Source organism: Opisthocomus hoazin, chromosome 10, assembly GCF_030867145.1.
Source record: "Opisthocomus hoazin isolate bOpiHoa1 chromosome 10, bOpiHoa1.hap1, whole genome shotgun sequence".
In the NCBI taxonomy this organism is placed as follows: domain Eukaryota; kingdom Metazoa; phylum Chordata; class Aves; order Opisthocomiformes; family Opisthocomidae; genus Opisthocomus; species Opisthocomus hoazin.
In genome coordinates, this window is record NC_134423.1 from 15,794,649 (window position 1) to 15,822,404 (window position 27,756).

The 27,756-nt window shown below is 37.6% G+C and overlaps 1 protein-coding gene across 4 annotated transcripts in view; it reads left to right on the top strand.

The window, feature by feature from the left end:
• Nucleotides 1–26,974, top strand: part of LRRC49 (leucine rich repeat containing 49) — a 54,657-nt gene extending 27,683 nt beyond the window's left edge. For 2 of the 4 annotated variants that reach the window (XM_075431986.1, XM_075431987.1), the window contains exons 3-9: nucleotides 9,233–9,316; nucleotides 14,204–14,355; nucleotides 17,128–17,365; nucleotides 18,669–18,854; nucleotides 22,837–22,946; nucleotides 23,624–23,777; nucleotides 25,798–26,970. In XM_075431986.1, coding sequence (XP_075288101.1) covers nucleotides 9,233–9,316; nucleotides 14,204–14,355; nucleotides 17,128–17,365; nucleotides 18,669–18,854; nucleotides 22,837–22,946; nucleotides 23,624–23,777; nucleotides 25,798–26,001 — 1,128 coding nt within the window. In that variant the 3' untranslated portion in view covers nucleotides 26,002–26,970. Of the gene's footprint in view, nucleotides 1–9,232; nucleotides 9,317–14,203; nucleotides 14,356–17,127; nucleotides 17,366–18,668; nucleotides 18,855–22,836; nucleotides 22,947–23,623; nucleotides 23,778–25,797 lie in introns of all 4 variants that reach the window. The other 2 variants (XM_075431985.1, XM_075431988.1) reach the window with 2 other exon arrangements.
• The last annotated feature ends 782 nt before the right edge of the window (nucleotides 26,975–27,756 follow it).

A 27,756-nucleotide genomic window follows, 5' to 3' on the forward strand; every position in this document is an offset into this window, starting at 1 on the left:
AGATAAAAAGCCATAGACGACCAGGCTTCACCAGTTGTGCTGCTCATAAATCTACTTGTAAAAAGAATGTGTTTTGCTTTCTTTGATTTGCCTTCTGGTTTTTGAGCCTTGAGATTTTTTTTTAACATATTTTTTTTCCATGTAGAGGGTGCTATATATTTTCTCCAATAAACACTGTGTTACCCAGATAATCATATGACTTAAGAAACTGAGATTTTAAGAAAAATAACAAGTATAATGAGATTTGTGATAAAATTAGAGAGTTGGCAATGCCAAATCCAGCTATTCTGCATAGTAATGGAGTGTGCTGTTGCCAGTGGCTGTTAAGGGTAAATGCAACTTGGTGGGGGAATGGACACACAGTATTGGGTATGTGCTTTTTCTCACTCAATTAGTATACCTAAACTCTAATTACTTTTATAGGATCTTTTCTTCATTAATCTTAAGAGCATCCAGACCATTTTGAACTTAAGTATTGCTTTGTCTTGTAAAGAACTGAGAGTTGGAGCGGGATGTTGGTTCTTTCTGACTAGGAATTCTCACTAACCTGTTCAGAAGGATTTCTGCTCGAGAACTGAGTTTTAAACAATTGTTACTTCTGCTTTGAACTTTTCTTTTTTACTTGGTGGTCTTACTGGGACAAGAAAATGATTTCACAGAATCACAGAATAGTAGGTGTTGGAAGGGACCTCTGTGGGTCATCTAGTCCAACCCCCCTACAAAAGCAGGGTCACCTACAGCAGGCTGCACAGGACCTTGTCCAGGTGGGTCTTGAATATCTCCAGAGAAGGAGACTCCACAACCTCCCTGGGCAGCCTGTTCCAGTGCTCCGTCACCCTCAGAGGGAAGAAGTTCTTCCTCATGTTCAGACGGAACTTCCTGTGCCTCAGTTTGTGCCCATTGCCCCTTGTCCTGTCACTGGGCACCACTGAAAAGAGCTTGGCCCCATCCTCCTGACACCCACCCTTCAGATATTTATAAGCATTTGTTAGGTCCCCTCGCAGCCTTCTCCAGGCTGAACAAGCCCAGCTCCCTCAGCCTCTCCTTGTAGGGGAGATGTTCCAGTCCCCTCACCATCCTTATAGCCCTCCGCTGGACTCTCTCCAGTAGCTCTTCATCTTTCTTGAACTGGGGAGCCCGGAACTGGACAGAGTACTCCAGATGAGGCCTCACTAGGGCAGTGTAGAGGGGAAGGAGAACCTCCCTCCTCCTGCTGGCCACACTCTTCTTGATGCATCCCAGAATTCCATTGGCTTTCTTGGCAGCCAGGGCACACTGCTGGCTCATGGTTAACCTGTCGTCCACCAGGACACCCAGGTCCCTCTCTGCAGAGCTGCTCTCCAGCAGGTCCACCCCAAGCCTGTAGTGATGCATGAGGTTGTTCCTCCCCAGGTGCAGGACCCTGCATTTGCCTTTGTTGAACCTCATCAGGTTCCTCTCTACCCAGCTTTCCAGCCTATCCAGGTCACGCTGAATGGCAGCACAGCCTTCCGGTGTGTCTACCACACCTCCCAGTTTGGTGTCATCAGCAAACTTGCTGAGGGTACATTCTAACTCTTCATCCAGGTCACTGATGAAGAAGTTAAACAAGACTGGGCCCAGTACTGACCCCTGGGGGACACCACTTGTTACCAGCCTCCAACTAGACTCAGCGCTGCTGATGACAACCCTCCGAGTTCTGCCGTTCAGCCAGTTCTCTATCCACTTCACCGACCACTCATCCAGCCCACACTTCCTCAGCTTCCCTAGGAGGATATCATGGGAGACTGTGTTGAAAGCCTTGCTGAAGTCAAGGTAGACAACATCCACGGCTCTCCCTTCGTCTACCCAGCCGGTGATGTCATCGTAGAAAGCTATTGGATTGGTCAGGCATGATTTCCCCTTGGTGAATCCATGCTGACTACTCCTGATAACCTTCTTTTCTTCCACTTGCTTGATGATGGCCTCCAGGATAATCTGCTCCATCACCTTTCCTGGGATGGAGGTGAGGCTGACCGGCCTGTAGTTCCCTGGGTCCTCCTTCTTGCCCTTTTTGAAGATTGGAGTGACATTGGCCTTTCTCCAGTCCTCGGGCACCTCTCCTGTCCTCCAGGACCTCTCAAAGATGATGGAGAGTGGCTCAGCAATGACATCCGCCAGCTCCCTCAGCACTCGTGGGTGCATTCCATCGGGGCCCATGGATTTGTGGACATCCAGATCGCTTAAGCTATCCCTCACACAGTCATCCTCGACCAAGGGAAAGTCGTCCTCTTTGTAGGCTTCTTCTCTTACCTGCGGGGCCTGGGATTCCTGAGGGCCAGTCTTAGCACTGAAGACTGAAGCAAAGAAGGCATTCAGTAGCTCTGCCTTCTCCGCATCCTCCGTCACCAGGACACCCGCCTCATTCAGCAGCGGCCCCACATTGTCCCTAGCCTTCCTTTTGCTGCTGATGTAGTTGAAGAAGCCCTTCTTGTTGTTTTTGACATCCCTTGCCAGCTTCAATTCCAGATGGGCCTTGGCCTTCCTCGTCGCATCCCTGCATGCTCTCACCACGTTGCTGTACTCCTCCCAAGTGACCTGTCCCTCTTTCCACATTCCATGGACCTTTCTCTTCTGCCTGATCTCCGCTAGAAGCTCCTTGTTCAACCATGCAGGTCTCCTGCCTCCTTTGCTCGATTTCTTTCTCAGGGGGATGCATTGCTCCTGTGCATGGAAGAAGTGTTGTTTAAAGAGCGACCAGCACTCATGGACCCCCATGCCTTCGAGAGCCCTGGCCCACGGGATTCCTCCCAGTAGCTCCTTGAAGAGCGCAAAGTCAGCCCTCCTGAGGTCCAAGGTTTTGATCCTGCTTATCGCCCTGCTTCCTCCATGCAGGATCCTGAACTCGACCATTTCATGGTCACTGCAGCCAAGTCTACCTCCGACCTTCACATCCTCCACCAGTCCCTCCTTGTTTGTTAACACAAGGTCCAGCAGAGTGCCTTTCCTTGTTGGTTCCTCCACCACTTGCATCAGAAAGTTATCATCGATGCTCTGTAGGAACCTCCTGGATTGCGCCTGCCCAGCTGTATGGTCTTCCCAGCTGATGTCAGGGTGGTTGAAGTCCCCCATGAGAACCAGGGCCTGTGACTGTGAGGCTGCTTGCAGCTGCCTGTAGAAGGCCTCATCAATTTCCTCCTCCTGGTCAGGTGGCCTGTAGTACACACCCACCGTAATGTCACCCTTATGAGCCTGTCCCTTAATTCTAACCCACAAGCTTTCAACTTGTTCCTCGTTTGCCCCCAGGCCAAGCTCAATGCATTCTACTTGCTTCCTCACACATAGAGCAACTCCCCCACCTCTCCTTGTTGGTCTGTCTTTCCTAAAGAGTCTGTAGCCATCTATGACAGCATGCCAGTCATGCGAGTTGTCCCACCACGTTTCTGTGATGGCGACCAAGTCGTAGCCGTCCTGCTGTATAATGGCTTCCAGCTCCTCCTGTTTATTGCCCATGCTACGTGCGTTGGTGTAAACACAAGAAAGAATAAAATCTGGAGGATGTTTTCAAAAGTTTGTAAGAGCCTTTGAAGCTTTATTCATACTGGTTTTCAAGAAGTATGCTCTTTGACAGGCCTTTTCTATAGGATTTTCTATAGGATTCCCTGGAGAAAGAGAGCCTTGGAGCAAAAGTGTAGTGGTAACTGCCTTTGCCATAGGGAACCATTCACAAACATGTAGATGAAAATCAAGTACTCTGCGCTTGGAATAAAACTTTTTCTGCATTGTAATTGTGCTAATATTTTGTAAGTAGAGGTAGATTTGCCTTTATTCAAAGGACTGCATCGTATTATGACAACTTTTCAACCCTGACCCGTGAGGAAGTTGGTGTTTTCTTAGGCCGTGTCATTCCTAAGCTATTTTTGAATGTAAGATTTAAGTTCTTAAACCACTGAGGTGTGGACCTAGTGGTGGTGAAATCAGGGAGGGTTAGTCACCTGTAACGAGTTTTACTGTAAGACTGTAAACACTTGCTCATTGTTCACACTAGAAGATGATTTTCAGCTGAAAAACCTGCCCACTTTGTATTGTATATCTAAAATGTCAACTCAATGGATTTACTCTCTTAAACTTTGATAGATCAGTCTAGAGGCTTAAAGAGTGGGGAGGGGACTGAACGACAGTAGCTGGACCCATTGCTGTGTGTCGCCTGTGTTAACCATCAGTAACTGTCTGTAACAGTTACACCTTACCTCACAGCTGAAGAGGACTAATGGGACTTGATTTATGGCCCAGTGAACTAGGCTTATCACAGAATGCTTTGTGTTGGAAGCGACTTTAAAGGTCATCTGGTTCCAACCCCCCTGCTATGGGCAGGGACCCTTCCACCAGACCAGGTTGCTCAAAGCCCCGTCCAACCTGGCCTTGAACGCTTGAACTACTCTGGGCAGCCTGTGCCAGGGCCTCACCACCCTCAGAGCAAAGAATTCCTTTCCTAGATCTGATCTAAATCTACCCTCTTTCAGTCTAAAGCCATTACTCCTTGTCCTGTCCCTACAGGCTCTTGTGAAAAGTCCCTCTCCAGCTCTCTTGCAGGCCCCTTCAGGTACCAAAAGGCTCTTCTCCAGGCTGAACAGCCCCAGCTCTCTCAGCCTTCCCTCACAGAAGAGGTGCTCCAGCCCTCTGATCATTTTTATGGTCCTCCTCTGGCCCCACTCTGACAGGTCCATGTCTGTCCTGTGCTGAGGGCTCCAGAGCTGCATGCAGGACTCCAGGTGGGGTCTCACCAGAGCAGAGCAGAGGGGCAGAATTCCCTGCCTCAACCTGCTGGCCACGCTTCCCTTGATGCAGCCCAGGGTACAGTTGGCCTTCTGTGCTGCGAGTGCACACTGCTGGGTCATGCTGAGCATCTCATCAGCCAGCACCCCGAAGTCCTTCTCCTCTGGGCTGCTCTCAATCCATTCCCTGCCCAGCCTGTATTTGTGCTGGGGATTGCCCTGACCCATGTGCAGGACCCTGCACTTGGCCTTGCTGAACTTCATGAGGTTCTCACAGGCCCACCTCTCCAGCCTGTCAAGGTCCCTCTGGATAGCATCCCTTCCTTACAGTGTGTCGACTGCATCACACAGCTTGGTGTCACTGGCAAACTTGCTGAGGGTGCGCTTAATGCCACTGTCCACGTCACCGACAAAGATGTTAAACAGCGCTGGTCCCAGTACTGACCCCTGAGAAACACCACTTGTCACTGGTCTCCACCTGGTCATTGAACCATTGACTGCAACTCTCTGAGTGTGACCATCCAGCCAATTCCTTATCCACTGAGTGGTCCATCCTTCATGTCTGTGTGTGCAGCTGAAGTACGTTACAGTCAGGCAGGCTCAGGTTGCGTATGTAGCCATTTGCAGTGTTTGGTTAACATACGGTAATTGTTGGTTTTCTGGGCATTGAAGCTTTTTGAGTGCGTTTCATGGTTTGAACTTTTGAAAAAGTGGACCTATCCAGTGGTGCTTACAGTTTAGCTGCGGCCTGTTGTTTTTCTCCTCCAGTCTTCTATAACAGTAAGCAGATACTGTCTGCAGGCATGTAATAAAAGATTGAAATATGAATGAAATGTTTACATATTCCTTACTGAGACATTATTTAACCAGGAACACTTGCTATCCATCACTTTAAATACATTTTCTAAACAGAATTTGCTAAGTATATGTATATTTATGTAGGTGTATGTATACATATGTAATACATAGTGTATATATAATTTTTTTTAAAATGTGCTGTGGTTCCCGAATTGAAAGACAAGCTGTGTATTTTTAACAGCAAAACTTTGCTGCTTTTCATTGAGGTTTTGTAGGTTTTGGATGCTTAAAGTAAGAGACCTGTGTTTGATTTCGATTATTTGGTTAGACATTTCTCTGCTGATCAGAAGTGAGTTCTACTGCTTTATCCAGAACAGAATTTGTTATGGATTCCATCACCACCATGAAATGTTCTGTTTTTTTAGGGAAGGATCCCTAATTTTTTTTTCTTTCCACTTGAAAATAAGATACTTCAGGAACTTCTGGAGTCATTCTTGTGGATTGTTATCCTCTCTCTTAAATCAGGTCTTACAAAACTATACTAAATTAATACTAAACGTAAATAATGTAGATATATCTCGTCAAATATTACTTAAAGAACAATTTGTCAAAAATTTTGTACTTGTTATTTTTCCATAACTATATTTCTGCTAGAAACACCCGTACGTTCTTACTTCATTCCTATGTACATCGGCCTCTGAGGCAGGTGTGACAACAGTAGCCTGCTTTCTGCGAACGTAGCTGGGCTGAGCTCGGGGTGTCTTCAGTGTGCTGCGCTGAGTCTCTTTATGCCTTGAAAGCTTAGATGGGTGTTCGAGGCCGTTCTTCGTGTTCTTCTTTTTTTCGTTACCTGAAGTAGTTGGTATCAAATGCAGTAGAGCGGTTTCTAATCTGTAGTGAAATGATTTGAACAATTCTAAGGTAGACACACGGTGGAGATGCAGTGCTGCGTTCCTCGTGTGCCAGCTGAGCACTGGTTCCTTTTGTTCTTTGTATGGAGACTATGTTGGCAGGGAAAGCACTGGGCTGACTCAAATGAGGGCAGTAGACCCCCATGTGTGGAAGGCAGTATCATAAAGTATGCATTTGGGGTGGATTAAGGGAAGGCTTTGAGATGGAAGGTAGAGTGAGAAAGAGATTTGTGGAAGCTGAGAGAAAACTGAATTAGGGAACTTTGTGGATGTTTGCCTTAAAGCTTGAAAAAAACCAAACCCTTAAGTTTTGAAAAGAATAAAATTAATGAAGGCTAACTTGCTATGGATTAGTGTCATTTTGTTCTCTAACTCTCACCTTCCCCAGTGCAAAACACAACAAAACCTTGGTTAGTCTGGAGCTGAATGTGTTGACTGGCCAGCTGTTTTCTGCCAAATAGAATGGATAATTTCTGCTTCCTCTCCCTTGGTGGGAAAGCTGGTTTACATTTCTCGTCTTTCTACATACCAATTTTATATAATCAAACTTCTAGGGGGAAAAAACCTTAATTTGAAACCTCTAAACATACTTCAAGTAATTTAATATGTTCAATGTGTTGAAAAGTTGATAGAGAATATTAAGACACTGAAATTGTAAAAAGGTTGTTTCTTTAGGAAGCCAAGTTAAAAAATGTAAATACAAGGTCAAATGGAGAGACTTGACTAGAGAATGAAAAAAAACCTGAAACATCTTTAATTCACTTTCTATAGAAAGATAACACTAATGTAGTTTGCTAGTGTTTATATTTTATTTTAAGACTTCAAGTTTTTAAGTAAACACAAACTTAATACACTTTAACATGTAATTGGGATAAATGGCTGTCATGATGATCATGGCTGTAGTTTGTAACATTCTGAAACAAATCTTGAAGAACAGTATGTTTTTATTTTACATTTTTAATTATAGATTCATATTTGTGGCATATTACCTGTATGGGGTTTATTTAATGATTTTCACAGCCTCATCCTGAACCCTTCCATTCAGCTATTGGGTTTCATTGTATGGTATTTTGTTGTATTGGGATCTAGAAGGTCTTCTGTGTCTATGTGTGGTTTTATTTAAGTATTTCTTTATTGTTGATCCTCAGTATGGACTAATGACCTCTTGAGGTCCCTTTTCACCTGGATTATTCTGTAATACTGTGATGCCAGCCCCTTGGTAATACCCTGTACAGGAAGAACTGAAAAGCCCAGTAGCAGAGGAGGCTGCCAACAAAATTAAACTCACCCTCAAAATGGCAGAAGTTATTTTCAGAAAAAAAAAAAAAAAGAAAAGAAAAAAAGCTGGACTTTCCAATTAGTGTTCCAGGGAGAATGTTGCATACAGTTGAGTTACAGAAGCTTACTTTATCCAAAGCCTCATGCTTTCATCTGCATTAATGTATTCCTTGTTTAATATACGCATGTTAGGTTACAGTCACTGAGGTACAATTTTGAAGTTTGTTGTTTAATCACCTTGCAGGCTGATGTCAAAATCCATGGTATGTCAATGGGTTTCAGGGGACTGTACACAGATATGAGTAAGTTTGCTATGTGAACCTAACCTTTTATGCTTTGGAAATTATTTTCTTAAAAATGAAATAGCAATGCTAAGTGTGAAGATCTGTTTTATTTCATCATCCAGTAAGTATTTACCCATGTTCTTAGGGGTTCTTACAATGCTTCCAACACAGCATGTTTTGGTTATATAGAAATTTTGACATATCAATATGTCTTCATGGTTTCTGTTCATTTTTGTTTGTTAATTGTCTTAACACATAACTTTCTGGAAAGTGAAAGTGAAAAGGTTGGGACACGGGCTTTCTATTTTAAGGAAAATCAAAACAGTTTCCGTATGTTCTGGGAAGATACTTGAATAGAAACACCCAAATGGCAAGTGAAGTAAATCAAAATAAGTTAAAGCATGCTTCCCAAATATTTGTGTTGGAAGGACTCTACGCTTTTTATTTCATAGTGAACATTTCTTTTGTTATTTGGAAAATATATGTTCTAAAAATACTGCGCTATGAGAATGTTTAGACATCTGCAAACAGCAAGCATTCAACCTAATATGGATGTACTGCAGCATTAAATTGCAATACCAGGAAAATTAAGCATCTTCACTTACATGACTTCCATTATTTAGGAATCAATGACTTTCTTCTTCAAATTTCTTCTTGAATAGGTAATAATGTTGATGAGAATAATGTTAATGTACTATAGTTAACTTTGAAAATACTATTTTCTTCTCAAATTCTGTTGCTGATTGAGAAAAGTAAGCCCCTGGAAATGCTTTATAATGATAAAAATCAATCTTAGATGATGATTTGAGCATAAATAGAATTCAGCTCATTTGCTCTCTGTCTTCACTTATAAAAAAAATCCTACTCATTGCAGAAACTCCTACAAAGATATAATGCACTGTTATATTTAAAAATGCAAATTTTCACTGTCATACTCACCGTATGCTTTATACCTTTTCAAAGACCTTTACAAATGCTTTATCTTCAGCATTTGTATCTGAGTGCATATCTGTTTCTTCATATTTCTTGATTTGTTTATAATTACCGATTTTATAGTTTTTAATAATGTTCAGAAACATTAAAAAGTTAAAAATCCTAACATTGCATTAGAATAAAAATTGCAGTTCAAATACAAACACAAAAATATATTAATAGTTTATTAGCAATGCTTTTGAGAGTCTGATTAATTACTCCTTTTATGAAGTTGTTTTTCTTTTTTTTCATCCAGGAAGAAGAAAGACGTATGGCATCTGTTGCAGCAAGGAAAGAGGAAGAAAGGAAGCGTGAAAGCCATAAACAGACTTTGCTTAAGGTATTTTCTGTGGCTGTTCTAAGCCTACTGTAAACGAGTTCACAGCAATAATCTATGTCCTAATTTTTTTGTGGTAGTTCTTAAATATGCCAATATGCCTCTATCTCTTTAACCTTTTTTTTTACAGCTTAAACAGTGCACTCCACAATTCAAACTCTCTCCAGTCAACTATGCAAGTTATACTTTAGCAAAAAAATCCCGTTGAATATGTGAGTGTGATATGTCTAAAAGGATGGCAAACTTCATTTTCACAAATCCAGAGATGAAGTAAATCCAGAGTAAAGTAAAGGACTTTTAAATGATTTCAAATTCCTTGGTCTCCCCATTTCAGGTCAGTGCTCTAACTGCTGCCATGCAGGGTTTTCTGAAGCAGTTTTTTGTTCATTCTTTCCTGTTGAAGTTGTTTCTTTTTGTAGAAAGAGTTAAGCAATCATCAGAGCAGCAGCTAGACTCCAGCTGTCGTCTTTTTCAGGAGAATGCTTATCTACCAGACCACCTGGCCTGGTTACTGCTGGAGACGGAATAGCTCCAACAGGAGAGACTGAGGTGCACTCCAGAATACCCTGATGGGGCTGGTGACTAAATGACCTATGCTGCTAATAGAAGACCAAAGTTCAAGGACTTAGAGTATCTACATGCCATTTGTTGTGTGAATATTGCCATTTGTCTCCAAATCATTTTTCTTTGGAGAAAGATGCCTGGAACTTTTTGTCATCCAGTAATGGTTATATAAAAAACTTTCAAAAAACTCTTTCAAATTTAGCAGTCAAACTAACAAACAAAAATTTTTCATGTATCCATATTTTTGAGTTGCCTAGGTAAAATCGTGTTTCATGAAGGGGATTAGGCTGCAAGTAGTTGTGGGAGGTTGTAAGAAGTGTAGCAAACATATATAGCTCTGAAAAATAAGAAGACACAAACAGAATATTAACAGTATATTAAATGACGTTTCAAGTATGTAGAAAAAACCCCAATAATCTTAATATATGAAAGGGGGGAAAGGAAAGAATTCTGTCTCTAGTGCCTAAGAATGTATTTTCATTTCCTGTATATTTGTATTCATGTATATTTTGATTTTCTGTTTTTTTAAAAAAGTCAATTTTTTTGAAGCAGTGTCATTGGTTTTTTTGTTGTTGGTTTTGTTTTTTTTTGGTTTTTTTTGTTTTTTTTCTCCTGAAAGATACTGATGTATTTGAAGTCTCTTCAGGTTTGGTGTTTTGGTGCCAGTTCTAAGTGACATAAAGAATTTAGTGAATAATATTCACACATGGTGCTATTTTATGCTGTTGGAGAGCTAACTGTGTCTCTGGAATGGAAAAAAAAGTAGGTGTTTATTGAAAGTGTTGATTTGTAGTTTATGTTCTTAACCATTGAGGTAACGTTTCCTTGTAGCAGAGGGATGTTTGTCTTGATGGCCTGGATTTCTCAGTGCATTTTGCTTGTGGAAACTTCCTTTAGAAGAAAAAAATATATTTTTAATGTATAATGCCATTGTTACTCAGATTGCAACGTTAAATTATAGATTTTGTAATTTTATCGAGGTGTCTTTCTTATCTTCAAATAGTTAAGTGGCTTAAGAGCCAAATACCAATATTTTTTGCATGATTCAGTGAGTTTGCATATCTTTCCTTTGTAAGTATGTTCTTGTGTGTTATGGTTCTAGTTCATTTTTTCCTGTTCCACACATTTGAATTGAAAGGAACAGATCTGCTCATAGGTAGAATGTCCAGTGAAAAAAGTTGCTAACTGTAGGATTTTTTTCATAGTTAAATCTGAAGAAAATACTTAGAGAATCATATTCTGCAGTGTTTGTTGTCAGTTTCCTCCAAACTTCCTTAAGCTACATGCAGTGTAAATGACATTACAAGCACTCATTCAGTAGCAAACAATTGCTGCTTTCCTGTATTCACTGCATTAAAAAAGTTAATTTCAGCAATGTCATCTCTTCTTTTTCCCTTACTGATACTTGTCTACTCTAACAGCGGAGTTTCTTCATCTGTTTTTTTTCCAGTCTATTGTTTTATTGCTTAAAACCTACTCCTGTGGGAGAGTTTGAGAAGTACTTCAAAACGTACAGAGAATGTAATTCCTTTCCAATAGAGGCTGAACTTAATATATACTGGAACAAGAAATAGTTATTGCTAGTAGAATCTTCACACTTCTAAAAGATGCTTTTTCTAAAATGAATTATTGGAAGTTTTCAAAGCTCTGTAGGAATCCAGCATCCCACAACTGAGGGCTAACAAAGCAGTAGAGCTGTTGTGAGGAGACTGTCACCCTCCAGAACAAACAGAATTTTCAAATGTGATTGGAAGAAAATACTGACAATTTCAACTTCCACCTATTTTCTGTGATATGGAGCCCAGTCATCACTGAAGTCTGTAACTGTTGGGGATGTAGTGTTCTCTAACCAGAAAACATTGTAACTCTTTGGGCAAATTGAATGTGAAGTAGAGTTTTGAGCTCTATTACAACAGAAAAACTTTCAGAAGAAGAAACTTTTTACAGTAGTTCTCATGTACTTTCGATGTCAGTTTTAGACGATTATGGACATATTTTTTTTATGAGCATTTAAAGTCTAGTAGATCTGCCTCTGCATTATCAGTTGTTGAAACAGATCATGGGGTTTACTCAGTATAATAGCCGCAGCATGAGGGATTTGCATGTAGGTATTACATGTTTTACTGGGAAACACTTATATGCAGTTGTTCTTTGTTCTTAAGGAGTAAAGGAATTCTCAGGCTCCACAAATTCACAGTCACAGATGATGAAATGCTTGGAGTTTTTGTTGATCTACTATTTTCTGCTTTTTAAAGAAATATTCATTTGTAGTGCTTTACTCTTCACGTTTCCAGCACCGAGTACTGTGAGAAACATTTTTAGTGAACTGCATTGCAGTGGTGTCCACAACTCTCACACTGTGAAAGGAATTATGTAAAAACATGATGGTAACAGTCACATGTTACTTTTATATGTTAAACCTGGGAGCATTGTGAGTATGGGTTAATTTCAAATTATAAAATTAGGTTTACCCTGGTCCCCTGCCTTTCTCTATAGGCGTATCAAATAATTTATCTTCTTTTTTTTTTTCCTATTTGAAAAAAGGGGCTATAATAAATCTTTGTGGTTTGTGTTGATTTTTTTTTTTTCCAGCCACAGAGTCTGTCTTAAAACAGAAATGTAAATGTTCAGTTTTAAAACAAAGAAAAGCCTTTCTAGCCTTCAGGATTTTGGGTACAGCATTCTAAATCTGAATCAATATTGTGGTGTTTTCTTGTACCTTAATCAACCTAACAAAATATTCTAAAGGAGACAGGAACTAGTGTAATGATATTTAAAATTATAATATTAGACAGGCTTTTAACACTAGTAAGAAATTGATAAAGTTGTTGAGCTTATGCTCTAAGGAAGTAGTTGTTAATGGGGATTTACTTCAACCGAGATCTTTTTAGACCCAATTCAAGATCATTGCAGCTTGAAGTTAACAAGTACTTGCTGTTTCAATCCAAAAGTTCACAGCACTGAAGTGGAATATTCATTTGTACATCTGAAGGTTACACACCTTTTATCCTTCCCCTGTTTATGGGTAAAATTAGTCACAAATACACAGACTGCCTTTCCCCCCTCCATTCCAAAATACTAGGACATCTGTTTGTATTCCAGTTACAATAGCGGATGTTCTGAAGTATATAAGAGAAATTAAAGGATTCTTAGAATGTCATGTTTTTTTAATACTTCCTAAGAGTGGGAAGCTTTAAATTAAGGTTGCAACTTTGTAAGGATCTGAAAGCTGCATTTCTATAGCGACATCAATTTAGAATATGATAACATCAACCAAGAAATCATTGGCTTTGACTGATACTCTGTTTTCTCCATGTTTTGTGGATGTAAATTTATTTTATGCTGGGCTGCTCTATAATATTTTGCTGTTGGAAATTCTAAGTCACTATTTGAATTTCGTTGGGAGTAGTGTAACAGTGAGATGGCTGACTGAGAATCAGATCTGATTCAGAAGAACCAAATGACGTGAAACTAACAATGAATTTAGCTTTTGATATTATTTATTTTGTGCAGTTTTCATTTGAGAGTTCACCTGCCAGTCCGTGAGCTCTTACAAAGCACCTTGTTCTTTAACCTTTTAAAGTATGCTGAATGGGATATATTAAATCATATCGATGTGATACAGTAGAATAATAATCTATGATTAGAATGGTAGGTAATTGACAGGATTTCCATGACTGTAAAGAACAAGTACTTATCAGACTTTTGAAATACTGGTTCATTGACAAGACCCGTTTATAATATAAAAACTACTTAAAAAGCTATTACAAAATATTTAAACTTAGATCTGTTGTAGTCATATCTACTATGAAGGTAATTTCATTTTCTGTTTTTATGAAATTGAATTTTTCCATTTTTCAGAAGGTAACTTTTTTCCCCATGCAGATTGTGATGCACGTACTGCTAAGACTGAGAGCAGTTGCGTAATTGTTTTAGCTTAAGTGCTAGGGTCACTCAGGCAGCATGGAGGAAAGTACAATCCATCTGCCCTGTTTTGAGGGAGTATTAAAAGCAGCTCTAGACTGTTAAAATGAGACTTCTGTCATTATCCAAACTAGATAGTTTAACTTTATTCTTTCACAAGTTATGGATTTATTATGTTTTTTTTCTGGTTTATTTTATTGCAGTTTTTGCGAAATCATTGTTTGCTGGCTGTCATGCAAAATAGCACTAGAATGATGCCTTGGTTTTAGTGCATAACCACCAACCAGTACTGTTGTTTCTTCAATTTAAAATGTTTTGATTAAGCAGAATATTTTTTTCAGAACACTCAAGTATGTTGATGCTGCACTATCATAACATAGTATGACTTATATCTCGTTTCAGGAAAAGAAACGGTTAACGATTTGTAATATTGCACGTCAGTGGGAGATACAGCAGAATCGAATAGCTCTTGTGGCTTCTTTAAACCAAGATAAAGACAACGAACCCTGTCAGATCAATGGCAGTGCTGCATATGTATTTCCTGAAGAAAGCAGGTATTTTATTGGGAAATATTTCTTCTTATTCATGTCTTATATTCCCAAGTTACTACTTCTCACATCTGAGATCTCAGTGTATTTCAGTATAAAAAGTAATATATCTAAATCAATCCTGAAAAGATGTTTTACTTCATGATTAAACCTGTTGGCCGTTAGTAATAGGTAATACATAATAAGTAAGTAGTATAACAGCAACTCATTGACTAAAGAAGTCCAAGCTATATTATTATGTGATTTTGCTAAATAAGGGAGGACTTCATGTTTGCAAGAAATGTTACATATGAATTCTTGAGCCTTGTTAAGGCTGTTCATTTCCTTGACAGCTTAGATTGTTGCCTTCAGTTGAAATGAACAAAATGAGTATATATGATCATTACAAATGTTTGTAACCTCTTTGTGTATCAAGAGGTTTCATAAACAGTGTTTTCTCAGTTTGAACAGCAGCATCTCTTACAGGACCACTTTCATACCCGTGGTATTTGAACAACAGCAATTCTTTGACTTAGTTGTATTCCTAAGATAGTTTTTCCTAAGGTAATTTTTGTATTGTTTGTTTAAAGTTATATTGTTGGTTTAAAGTTGTATTGTTTTTGTGACGTTATGGCTTGCTTATCTGCATCTAAAAGGTGGCCGTCCAGCATTCTGTATAATTTAAAAACCAAATGCAGAATGTGGTGAACAATGTGTGCTTTGGATTGGCTAAAACCGAACTAGCACACTTTCAACCTGGCTAGCTCAGGCAAAAGTCCGAAAAAATAGTCTGCACAAATTCAATAGCAATTACAGCGTCCTGCTGTGCCTGATCAACACTGGAAGTGTCAGGTACGGGCAGGAAGTCTTTGCCTCTCACAAACAGAACCCACCTGGGTTTCAGTCAGGTATTGGCTAGACCTGGTTTTTATCTCCCATTGAGTGCTGCATCTTTTGAAACATTTTTTTCTTAGCATTTTTGAATTGCTGTAGTCCTTTCTGTTCCTGTGCTTCCAAAGCTTTCCCCCAAACATATATTAGCCACTACTTTCTTGTTGTCTTGGTTTCTTCACAATTTAATTCAGTGTTAGTAATCATCCCCTGTGACCAAGTCAATGTAACTATGGTAACTTGAGCATTGTCCTGTACATGAACAGATTCTCATTTCTTGAAAAATCATGCTTTTAAGTAACATGTTAAGACTTTTCCTGTGGAGTTGTGGGAAAGATTTTGGTGTAATGCTGTCTCTGCTTACAGTGACTAAAGCTGGCTCATTCCTTGTAGTTCCTGACCACGAATGTTAGGATTCTTTTGTCAAATCTACAGTAGTAAAATATAATGCATAAAATCTGTTTCCATGTTCTCGTGAAAGTTTTCATAGCTTAAGATTTGTAGAATGTGTTATAGACATCAAAGTGTAGTTACTTTTATGAAATACAAAATTTCAGAGGTGTTAACAAAATAAACCATGTGCTTTATATACACATAATATCATTGTCTTATGTAAATTACAGCACATTGAGTTTTCTGAATTTGACACTTAGGTTTGAAATTTTTCTCTTTTTCATGACTGGTTAGAGAAATGAAAGTGTAATAGTGATCTTTATCACTGATTTATGTTAGTTTGGGTGAGGATGTGGCAATGTATGTTAGAATTAAGAAGTTGTAGAGAACCCTGCCATTTTTTGCTTTGATTCCTTATTACTCTTTAGCCTTCTCTAAGTTAAAATTGACATTGATCTACTACTATGATTTATAATAGAGAAGAATTTCATAAGATATTTTCAAGATGAGTGACTTATCCATAAAATAGCATGTGAAATTCAGCACAGATAAGCAATTACAACTTCACGTTAAAGTGATGGGCTCTCAACATTTCCAGTCAAGAGTGAAATCTTAAGAGTTCTGGTTGATTTTGTCAAGAAAACATTGATCGAATGATCACTAGCAAAATACATTAAAAATAGTAGGAAGGTAATAGTAGCAATCATTACACAACTTTCTAAACCTGTGATTTGTGCTCATCTTGAAGCCTCTGTGCACTTCAGTTCCAGTCAGCTGAGTGTATTGTGTTGGAAGTAAGACACAAAGACATAAGAGCTGAGAATACCTGGACTTAATGCTTAATTTTAAAATCACTCTTATGAATTGGAAAGCTCATGTGATTTTAAAGTACTTATTTATCCCTATTAATTAAGGATTAAACAAGGATAATAAGCCATAAGATTCTGCTCATCTCTAATAATGAATCCTGATGTCCTGAACTGGTAATGTGACATGTGGGTTTGAGGAGGAAGTGATACTCCTGTCAAGAATAAAAATAACTGTTCAATACTGTGAATAGCATTATCCTGGATTGATCTTAACAATTGTCTGTTTTTAAAGCACTTATTCGTGTCATAACTTTTACATTTCCTATAGCAAACAGAATGTGAAAGTGACTTTGCTTGAATAAATACATTGTATTAAGTTGGGTTTAGATACCTAAAGTAACACAAAAGTTAGCATTCAGAGTTAAACTTTTTAAGCAGGTTATTAAATATGAGTGATGTGTATATATATATACCCAGAGCTTTTCTGTCAAAGTAGAACGTTTGCAGCGTTACTTGATGGAAGGAGGATTTTGCAGTCCTTAATATTTTTGAACCAGATTGGGTGCTGCAAATGAATGAATGCTGAGAAATGCAATCATATTTGGCAGTTGGGTTTTGGTAAATGAAAGGACTATCATTCAATAGAATGATGTTACTATCTCAAAATAATCTCGTTTATATTGCAGAATTTTTATTTCCTCCACAGGTCTCTTGATACAATATTGAGCAGTGCAGTAGAAGGCTTGTCTGTTCTTGAGTCTCATTTAGTGGAAGTGGAAGGAGACACTCTTTGCTTGTATGGTGCTGGAGCGCTGGAGTGCCTGGATCGGAACTGGAGCGTTCAAACAGCTGGAATTATTGTCACAGTCTCCTTTATGTTCATAGAATTTGATGAAATTGTTCAAGTGTTAACAAAACTGAAGATAAAATTTCCTAATTCTGTGGTAAATATGCCTCAAATTTCAGCTGTGTGAACAGCTATGGAATATGTATTCTCTAACAGAACCTTAATTTGGCATAGTGACCCTTGAGTGCTTTGATATAAATAGATACATTTTTGAATTACAGATTTGGTTGGTGTTATCCTATAATGCTGACTTTAACCTCGTACTTCTAAAAATCAAGACTTTCATTTAGATGCTCACACAGGATGGTGTTTTCAGGCTGGTTATTATTTCTCTTAATTCCTTTGACCTAGCTGATTACTTTCAAGTTGCAAAACTGATATGTAAGTACGGTATTGCTATTCTACAGTATTGTTATGGATCCATGGTATCAGGAGACCTTCATTTGTGTGGCGAGCGCAAAGATCAGATAGCTGGTAGGATAAAGAGAGAGGTAAAATTCAAAGGCGATAGCTAGCTAAAGCAGTACAGCTCTTGGAATTCCTCAGTTCTTAATGAAGCAAAACAACATAAATGAGATGTCCCTTTAGTACTTTTATTTCCTTGGGCATTTAAATCAGTCACTTGGAAGCAAAACAGTGATGATATACATAAAGCAATTCATTGTTCAGATGATATAACCTCTTGAGCTTCCTGCTTCTTTTTAAAGTTTTGAGTATAACAGAACTTAATGGTTTCAGTGAGACAGATAAATTTGTTGGAACTTCAGACAAATTTAACTGTCTCAATGCAACAGTTGTTTCGTTGGGGGTGGGGGGGTGGAATTTGTGAGGGATAGCAGAATCTCAACTAAATGTTTATCTTCACCATCAATTTTTCCTCCTCCCCCTTCCCTCAAGAATGCTACTGTGTAGCCAAATACATCAGGCGCATAGGAGCACTAGTGTAGGGCATGGTTCAGAGGAACAGGAGGGTACGACTTAGTGTCAGCCTGCTATGGCCAAAAAAGCAGAATATTTAAAAACAATATATTGTACTTATTTTGATGTGTGGATGTTGCAGCTGCTTTACTTGCAGAATTAAAATAAACATTGCTGAAGTAGTATCACTACTTTTTGTGGCATTGAAAATATTAGTGCTGTTACTAAAGGATTTATAATTATTTTAGGGGCTTGTAATGTTGACATTTCTAAATACATGTAATACACCAATTGGTTGATACATTGATGTATTTTGCCACAAAGACCACAAATGAAATGAGCTTAGTTGCTTCATCAGACCTAAAGACTGTTTATTTGTGTTTGAAAATCGCTAGAGTGGCACAGAATAGGAATCTTTGTGTTCACTTGTTATTGTTTCCTCATTTAATTTATTGTGGTTTGATTTTTTTCTTTTTTTTAAGCACCTGAAGTTTAAGGAGACAAATCTTGTGACGCTGCAGCAGTTCAACGCATTGGCCCAGATGCATCGCATTGAACAGTTGACAGTTGATCCTCAGGGAAATCCGGTTGTCAACTTTACTTTGTGGAAATACTATGTTCTGTTTAGACTGAACCATTTTAATCTACAGAAGATAAATGGAATAAAGGTAGGGACAGTGTTGCTTCCTTCTTACTATTGGTCTTAGAAGATAAATTAGCATAGTTTTTAAAAAAGTGTATGAATTGCTAATAAAATGAGCAGGACCCTGTCAGTGTCCTTTCAGTATTAGGAATAAAACAAATTTAAGTAGAATTCACTGTGTAACTTCTTGTGCTGTGCATTTAAGTCCAACTGCACTGTGTTACAGTGAGCAAAATTGATAATGTTCTTAGTTGCCATGAAAAAGGTGTATTGTCTTAGATATTTGCAATTGCAAATGACAGTCTGAGTCTGTACCTGGGTGGCAGGGATATACCTGAAGGGAAAGCTTTTTATTATTTCTGCATGTTTTTTCTGAAAAAAAACCTAGGAACTGCACGGTTTTACTTGATTTTAAGAAGCACTTTATTATGTTCAAAATTATCACAGTGCTGACATTGAATATTTGTGCAAAAATCTGTGTTTGACAGACTACTTGGTAGTTTACAGTATATGATTATTTATATTTTCCAGTGTTACAAAATATAGCTAAAATATTATTTTCATCTTTAAGCCTGTCACAGGAAAAAGTGTCTTTTTTTTCTGCTTGCTATGTACAAGATCATTGGTATGTGGGTTTTTTGTTGGATGTGTGTTTTATGTTTAAATCAATAGAAAGTTAGGACACTAATATTGCTGTTTGTACTTTGTATTCCCCTTTACATCAATTGAAAGTAAATCTATTCAAACATATAAAATGGTTATTTTACACTTGGTCTTTGATCATAAAGGTAGTGAGAATAGTTACGATGCAACACAATGTTTGAATGTGCATTCAATTTTAAATGCTGAATAAGTTTCAGTGGAGTTACGGAAGTTAATTAAAACAAAAATAATTCATAGCATTAGTGCTTAGATCTGGTGTTTTAATTTGGTCATCATCATCATATGTTTTGTGTTAGATATTTTTACTAGTTGTCTGAACAGCCATAGCACAAAAGTGGTTTACTTGGATTTAGTTCTGCAAAACATCTGATAGCTGCACAGAAGAGTGGGTTAAAGAGCTTACCTGAATTAACTATCAGAGAAAAGATGAAGGCAAATATGACTGACTCCAACAGCACAGTATCTTGAAAATAAAAAAAAAGTGATAGTAATCCCACAAGAACTTTAAAATAACCTTGAATTTAGTACTTTACAAATACTGCCCAGCAAAGTTGACTTAAACAAAAAAGAAAAGGTTGAATGTGGGTTTAAAGTTTTTTTTATTTTTTACTGCATCATATTTTTGACATCAACACTAGTGATTCAGATTAAAAGAAAATAGAAGATAAATCTTACCTGTTTGGCCTTCATGGAGCAAGAAGGGGAAAAAAGAAAGTAACACAACTGTTCAAGTAGACTTTTTGTTACAATCTCAAGGTCAGCAAATTTAGTCTTTGAAGGAAAACTTTGAATTTAATAGTGCTTGGCAATGAATTTAGTAAATGGATGTACGGCATGCATTTTATGTTGACATATATCAAATCTTAAATACGTATGACTAAAGAACATTTTTGTCCTCAACAAACTTTTTCAGCCAGACCACACTATATGAAGATGTGCACGCAGAAATTTTTTCCTACTGTCATTAATCATTTGAGAAGTGTCATAGCCAAGCAGAAGAGAGAGATGAGCTCTGATGGCTGTTTTTCATTAGTCTACAGCAGAAGTCGTGGTATCCAGCTTCGCAGATATATGTTACCTTTTCTTTTAAAATCAATAATAGAAGATCCTATTTCAAAGTAAAGAATACAAACTTCTGAAGTGTGCTCTCGGACCTTGGATCAGCTCTAAATAATAGTTTCAGATGATGGAAAGGGAAATTTTGCATATTCTGCTATTCTGATTATAATTTGTGTGCAATATTTGTGAAGACTATTGTGTTGCCAGCTCTGAGGTACATATAGTTGGGGAATAAAAGCAATATAACTAAACTGAATTAACCAAATAAATTGCATAAATCTAGAACTTTTAAACTTAAAAAAAAAATCAAAATTATATGAGGAAGCTTTTATTTTCTCCCCAGACTCCCCCTTTCATTCCAGTTATGTCCCAGGCTAGAAGCTGAGTGTTAGTCTCCCCATAACTATGATTTTGTTCCCTTGTCAAGCTGTTACATTTACTAACTGTGAAGAAGCAAATTCTCTTCATTGAGAGACACTATTTGAAGTTTTTCCCGGTGATTGTAGTCTCAGATTAATTAAGAGTTATCAAGGTTTGAAGTTACTAAACTTTACAAAATGCTTTACATCAAGTGGTAGGGCCTACAATATAACAGATGCATCACATTGACTGAGTTGGTGCCTGTTTTCTGTACTTGGCAAGAAGCAGGCATAATAGACTTACATTTATGTGGTATTACCGTTATAATCTTTTTGAGATTAATGGAACGAACAATGTACTGGAGTAAGGTAGAGAACATGAGTTTCTGTGGAGAGCGTATTCAGCATTGCTGTCTCTGCTGACCTGGTCCTTATACTTCTCTTAACATAAATAAATAAATTAAAATCACTCCTCCAGCAGACGTTTCTGCCTGCAATGGTCTTTGTTTCCCTAGCTGCCTTCTGTGCTCTTTGTTATAGACCTTGCTTCTGTTAACAGAATGTTTAGCGAGGTCACATACTCTTAGGCTACTACATAAGACTTATTTGCTCATTTTTACTTAAAATTAAATCTAAACACTGTGAAAATTGAATTGACTTTACATTTCTAAATTCCTGACCTATGTTTTCTCTGGTGAATTTCTCCCTGCGTTATGCTGTTGCAGTATACTTTAGGCAAGTGTAGGTTGTATAGTCTATAAACATTATACAAGAATATAAGAAAATGACATTAATTTGGATCAAAATTCCATTTTACTCACACATTTGAATAATACAGAACACAAAAATTTTCTGGAAGTACTTAATAAATGTTGTGAGTATTGAAGTTTATTTGATAATGGGTTGCTTTCCAAAAATGTTACATGATGAATGGAAATTAAATTTGATCCAGAAGTTAAGAAGTCACTGAGAGTTTCATTGTCCTGTGTTATCCAGGTCAGATTTAGATGATCATAAAGATTTCTTCTGCGCTTATTGGAACGCCAGGAGTCTAGAAACTGTGCCAACAAACTTTTGGCAGTTAACATCAGTTCGTAGTCTGGCCATCAGGGCAAGAGAAACACAGGCCATGGTCTCCAGAGGTTATGAGCCAAGACAAACGAAAAACAGTAACAACCACCACCAAAAAATAAACCTCTTCCACCTTCTTTATACAAAATTGAAATATGTAAAATTAATCCTGAAAATTTTCAACCATTGAAAATTAAAGAGACTTCTGTAAGTTGATGTTGACACAACAGTATGGATGATATGTAGAGAAGTATAATGGAGAAACAGTTATTTTGGGGGGTTGAAAAATGCAGAGAATATACTTTCCTCCTTTCTCCTCTTTTCTTTCTCCTTTCTCCTCTCTTCCGCCCCTCTAAAGCATGTCTTTCTATAAAGACTTCTCTATGATGCTGCCAAAGTAAGAGAGACCATAAATTATGTTTTCACATGTAGGTGCCCAGATTCTTTTCATTTCTCCAGCATACAGATATTTTCCAGTAGACCTTCTGTAAGTGCATGCAGTATGAAGCAGATTTAATATGTCTGGTCTTCAGATACTCAGTGTAAGAAATCGTTCTAAAATTTGTCATTTCATGAAGCACAGGGTAGCATGTGTATACATTAAAGTTTCCAGAATTACAGGAAATAAAACAAGCACAAGTACTTAATTTGGTTTCTTTTAAAGTACATTTAAAGTGCCAGTAAAAGCAAATCTATCTTCTGAAGATATGCCTGGAGTAGATATCTATGCAGTGCTCTGTATAACAAATTTCAGTTAATTCGCGGTGTACATATGTAGTGAAGCATGAATGTGCCAATTTTGAAACTTCACTTTTTTTTTTCTCCTTTCTTTCCCTTCTCCCCCTTCCCTCACAGGTTACTGAAAATGATATTGTAATGGCGGAAAGGCTCTTTGGCATTCTAGCATATGTAGGATCTTCTGAGCTGCCACATTATCGCATGCTTTCATTATTTGGAGAATCTAGGTAAATACAATGAATGGAACTGGAATTTGTCCAGAACATATGTTTAATTCTTTTGCATACTGTCATGATAAATTCTTTCCAGGTAAAAAGATAAAAATTTCACAAAGTACGTCTTATAGAAGATAGGTTCTCTGCTTATTGCAGAAATATTAGCATCTCCTCATTCATGTAGCCAGAGGTTTTCACAGAAGTTGTATGAAGTCTCCTGAGTAAGATTAAAAGGCACATGCACACAAATGTGCTGCTTGTTTAGTTCTCCAGTTGTACTGGTGTTGGTGAAGATTTATGGGCTTTCACAATGAGGACAGAGTATTTTTATAGTGGGTGACAATAGCAGTTAACAGATTTAAGAGTTGGTGCTATAAGAAAAAAGGTACTTAATAAAAATATTTTTAGTCTTCTATAGATACATACTTAATGAAAGTTTAAGCTGCAAGACTTCCTATTTAGGAGATGCTGTGTGATACATGTCAAAAAGTCAATTGTATAGAAGCCAATTAACAGAGGAATATCTAGAGTCATATATATTTTGAGTAACCTGAGGATGCAATAAACTTGAAAGCTCATAAAGTACATGTTCAAAGGGAGAGAAGAAATAAAACCTCACAATCACTAGAAACAGCTGCACTTAGTTTCCAGTAATTAAAACTGTAAATATCTTTATTATCTTTCCACAGGAGGAAGCAATTCCATTATTTGCTGGACGGAAAGGGAAAGAAATCTGGGACTGGGAGTGAGGAAAGTAGTGATAGCAGAAGAAATGGAGGGGAAAGCGCAACTCGAGCAGTGTTGAATTACATGACAAAGGACTTTCATATGGAAAAGCTTGAGGTAAGTATATCGTTACAGAATACTTTCATCCTCTGTTATATAACCTTAGACTACTACTCATGGCATTTGTCTGTATATCAAGTTTCAGTTGTGCTGTTGAGAATGTTGGTTTTAAAATATCACTGCTTACCGTATTTACAGGTATGATCAGACATTTCATCTAACTCATCTTTGCCAGAATACTGTATAATGGTCAGTTTCTGTCTTAAGTGAAGTGGTTCCGGAACAGTGCTGAGGTCTCAGAAATACATTCTCACCTACAAGCCTTATGTTTGTAATGAAATGTACCTGCATTAGTAAAATACAAGAAGTGAGCAGTTTTTTACAAAGTAAAATGTATATTGCACTTTAGGATTTGCTAATGGAATTGGAAAGTCTGAAAGTATATCCCAAATGAACTGGTGAACACCTTCAGACAAGATTTGAGATAGTGCAGGCTGTAGTAATAAAGAGCTATTTCCTAGCTTTTAAATGAGCTACAGGAAAATAAATATGTAGGAAATGTATTGGGTTTAATTACTAATAAAATTGCAGGCTGGCTTGTTTCAGACAAGTACATCAGTCATGCTTGTTTTAGTTTGCGTTTCTGATCTGCTAACTCTTTTCCTTGGGCAGAGGGAAATTGTTCCCAGGGAGAACATGCTTCTTTCAGCCACAGTCTCCTTTCTGAGCAATCATCATGAATTCTAGCTGTATGCACCTTGCTTCCCACATTTGTCCCATTATTTGTTTTTTGATTATGTGGAAATATATATATCCTCTAGCGAAAGAAATTAAATCAAGTTCAGTAAACACTGAATTCAGTTATTGCAGTGTGGTTGTGTTATCTCAGATCCATCGCATAAAAAAGTGACTGCATGTATGGAGAGATGAAATTAAGAAAACAGTTTCAAAAGCTGTGATAGTAGCTCTTAAAACTTTGAATGGCATCGAGTAATACAGTGAGGCATTCTTCATGTCCCTTACCTGGAACGAGCACTATAATAGAAGAAGCTTCGTATTTGTAAAGTCCATTAAATACATGCCTTGTTTTCTCTTCCCAGGGCAGCAATTCACACCTTGTCCATTGTTATAGTGTTACGTATGTGGCAGCAGATAGTACAGGATGTTACAAGAGAAGAGTAAGATAGGCAAAAAAGATTGATTCCAGTTCCCCCCCCATCAGCAGGAACTTGCATAATAAATGTGACTGAATAAGTTTATTGCTAAAGATGAACATCTGACTCATTGATTAACAATTTGGCTTTTTAGATGAAACAGCTGGAAAGTATTTTCTCTGTTTTAGCATTCATTTAAGAAAACTTCTGGTTCGATGGGCTGAAGCATGACCTAGCATTTTTAACAGTGTCATAAATCAAACTAGTTAGCTATTTAGCACCAATATAACCTATTGTTCAAAGTTTGTTATGGCATTTTATAGAAACTTTGCAGAAACAGGGATTAATACAGGTTGAGTGACTAAAATATGGAGCTAGTAGTTGCACAAAGTACAATATTTTTGTTATTATTTTTAAAGGTTCAGGTTACTTCAGTATCTAATGTAGTACACCGTGGAACCATGCACTTGTCAGAGTCCATCAGGGAACCCGTGGAAAGGATGCATATTGGCATATTTTTCTGTGACAATATGCTGGATTCTTGTTAGGGCAGATATAAACATAAACTTTCCAGCTGTTGTACTATAATCATGAAAAGCTGGGAAGGGAGAGAAGGAAAGAAAATAGTCTGATACTTAATAATTTCTGTAAATTTTCACTGTGGATTTAAGATAAATTAATGAATGAATATAATATGAATATTATGAATACAATAAGATTCTTTGGCCACATTCATAAAAACTTGACTTAGATCCTGGGATGTGCAACTTAAAACCCCCAGGAAAAAGTGTGCAATGGCCTCTTTTCCTGCTAATCGCTCTGTTCTTTAATTCATTAAATTTTTGTGGTTGTTTTTTGGGTTTGCTCTTGTTTAATCTCTTCTTCCTTTGTCTTACACAATGTGTAATGGTTCTCCCATGCAGGAAATCAAGGAAAGAAAAACATTTTGCCAGACATACGTCGAGAACTTAGTGAAAGAAGCAGCTGACATCAATATGAAAAATGAGTCGTTGCAGAAGCTCTGGCCTCAAATGTTCATTGAGCTTGTCAGAGATGCAGTGATAGAAATACGCAATAAAAATTCCTACATGAAACTCTGCTTACAGCGGATCACTGATCAAAAATAGTAGCGTCAAGGCTTGTTGTCTTGCAAGTTTTGGTTTCAGTATTCTATGATGTTTTACGAACTTAAAACAACAGAATACAAAATTACCATCACTGTTGCATACTTCACATGCCACCACCCCCACCCCCAAGGGATGCCTTTAAATCTTAATTAACTCTTGATAGTTTTGAAAAGTTTGCTAGCATACTGCTTTAACATTGCTTCCTTGGCTAAAGTGATCGGATAGCATAGAAGTAGCTTGGTGATTGGTCATGTTCTTGTTTATTTTTTCTGCTACCTGTGCTTCTGTAGTGCTACGGCATTGATTTTTAAAGAACAAATTTACACTCAGCTTGCCTTATTTTTATTGAACACTTTTCAATTGTTACCTATTTGACTGTGTGCTGCTGTTTAAAAAACAAGAATAGTAGCTGATTTTTTTTACGAGCAAAAGCTAATAAATTATTTTTACACCCTAAACTTGATGAACACTTATTGTTGTTGAATTTTTGAGATTATGGAACACGTTTTCACTTCAACGCCATCACAGTGCTTAGCATATCAACATTTAATGAGCCTAATTCTCAAAAGAACAAATTGCCCAAACGTGATTTCAAGTGGTTTTCATTAACTTCATTCGTGTTAGTTTGTGTGAATTATTATAGGTAAATTATGAATTAAAGGTATACTCACTGAAGCTTTATTTTTGTTTTGTTAAATTATGTTAATAATATAATTTATTTTGTTTCTTGATTACTGAATGATTGATTTTTGGAGTTTGCCAAGGTCAAATGAGCTAAAATGCATGCGTTATGTTTGGTAAGGAAACTGATGACTACTATTCAGTTGTAATTCATTTCTGTGACTGTGTGGAAACTTCATATTTATTATCAATAAAAATAAATTCTTCACTTTTGCCCTTCGCAGATACTGTGAAGTAGTGCTGTGTGCAAAGAAAAGACTTCTGTTTAATGCCAGCTGAAGAGATGAGGCACAACTTGCACCCAAAATCAACTGTGAATGGGCAGAAAAAACACATTCCATGGTACAATAACTTCCACTATAAACACCTTGCCAGCTTCTGCCCAGAAATTGAATTTAGGAACTGCTGGCAATTTAGGAACTCCAGCTGATTCCCATGGCTAGTGTTCATATCCGAGTAGACAATTGTGCCATTTAAACTTAATTTTATAGTTCCACTGTATCTTAAATTACAATCCAGAACCTTTGTGCACTCTTTTACTAAATTCAAATTTATCATATTTTACTTAAGCTCATTTATAGAAAAGAAACGTTCATAACCAGAGAAAACTTCCTGCAAGGGTTTCTGTGGCTCAAAACTAAGTTTATTTTTGAACTTTACCTGGACAAAGCTCCCTGGCAAAGCACAGCTGCAGATACAGTTCTGTAAGTTTCTGTGCCCTGCAAATAGCCTGGAATGAGCAGCAGGAGTCAGGTGGCTGCAGGTGTTCTGGAATATACAGTCTGCTTGCATTCAGGTGGAGCTGGTGCATCTGAGTTGTCAGAGGATCGATTTTCAGAGCATGTTAGAGGTTAACAATGGCATGCGTACTGTTAAATGTCATTTTCAATTTGAGTTATGTTGTATGTGATCGTCTAAAACATACTTGCAGGTAGTTGCTTTTCAGTCTTTACAGAATTTAATGGAGGTTAAGTCACTTCCATGCTAAGGAAATGTTAAAAGTCCTGAAAAAAACGCTCTAGCGGTTGATAGAATTTAATACAAACAGTCACCCCTTCAGACTTTTTGAACTGC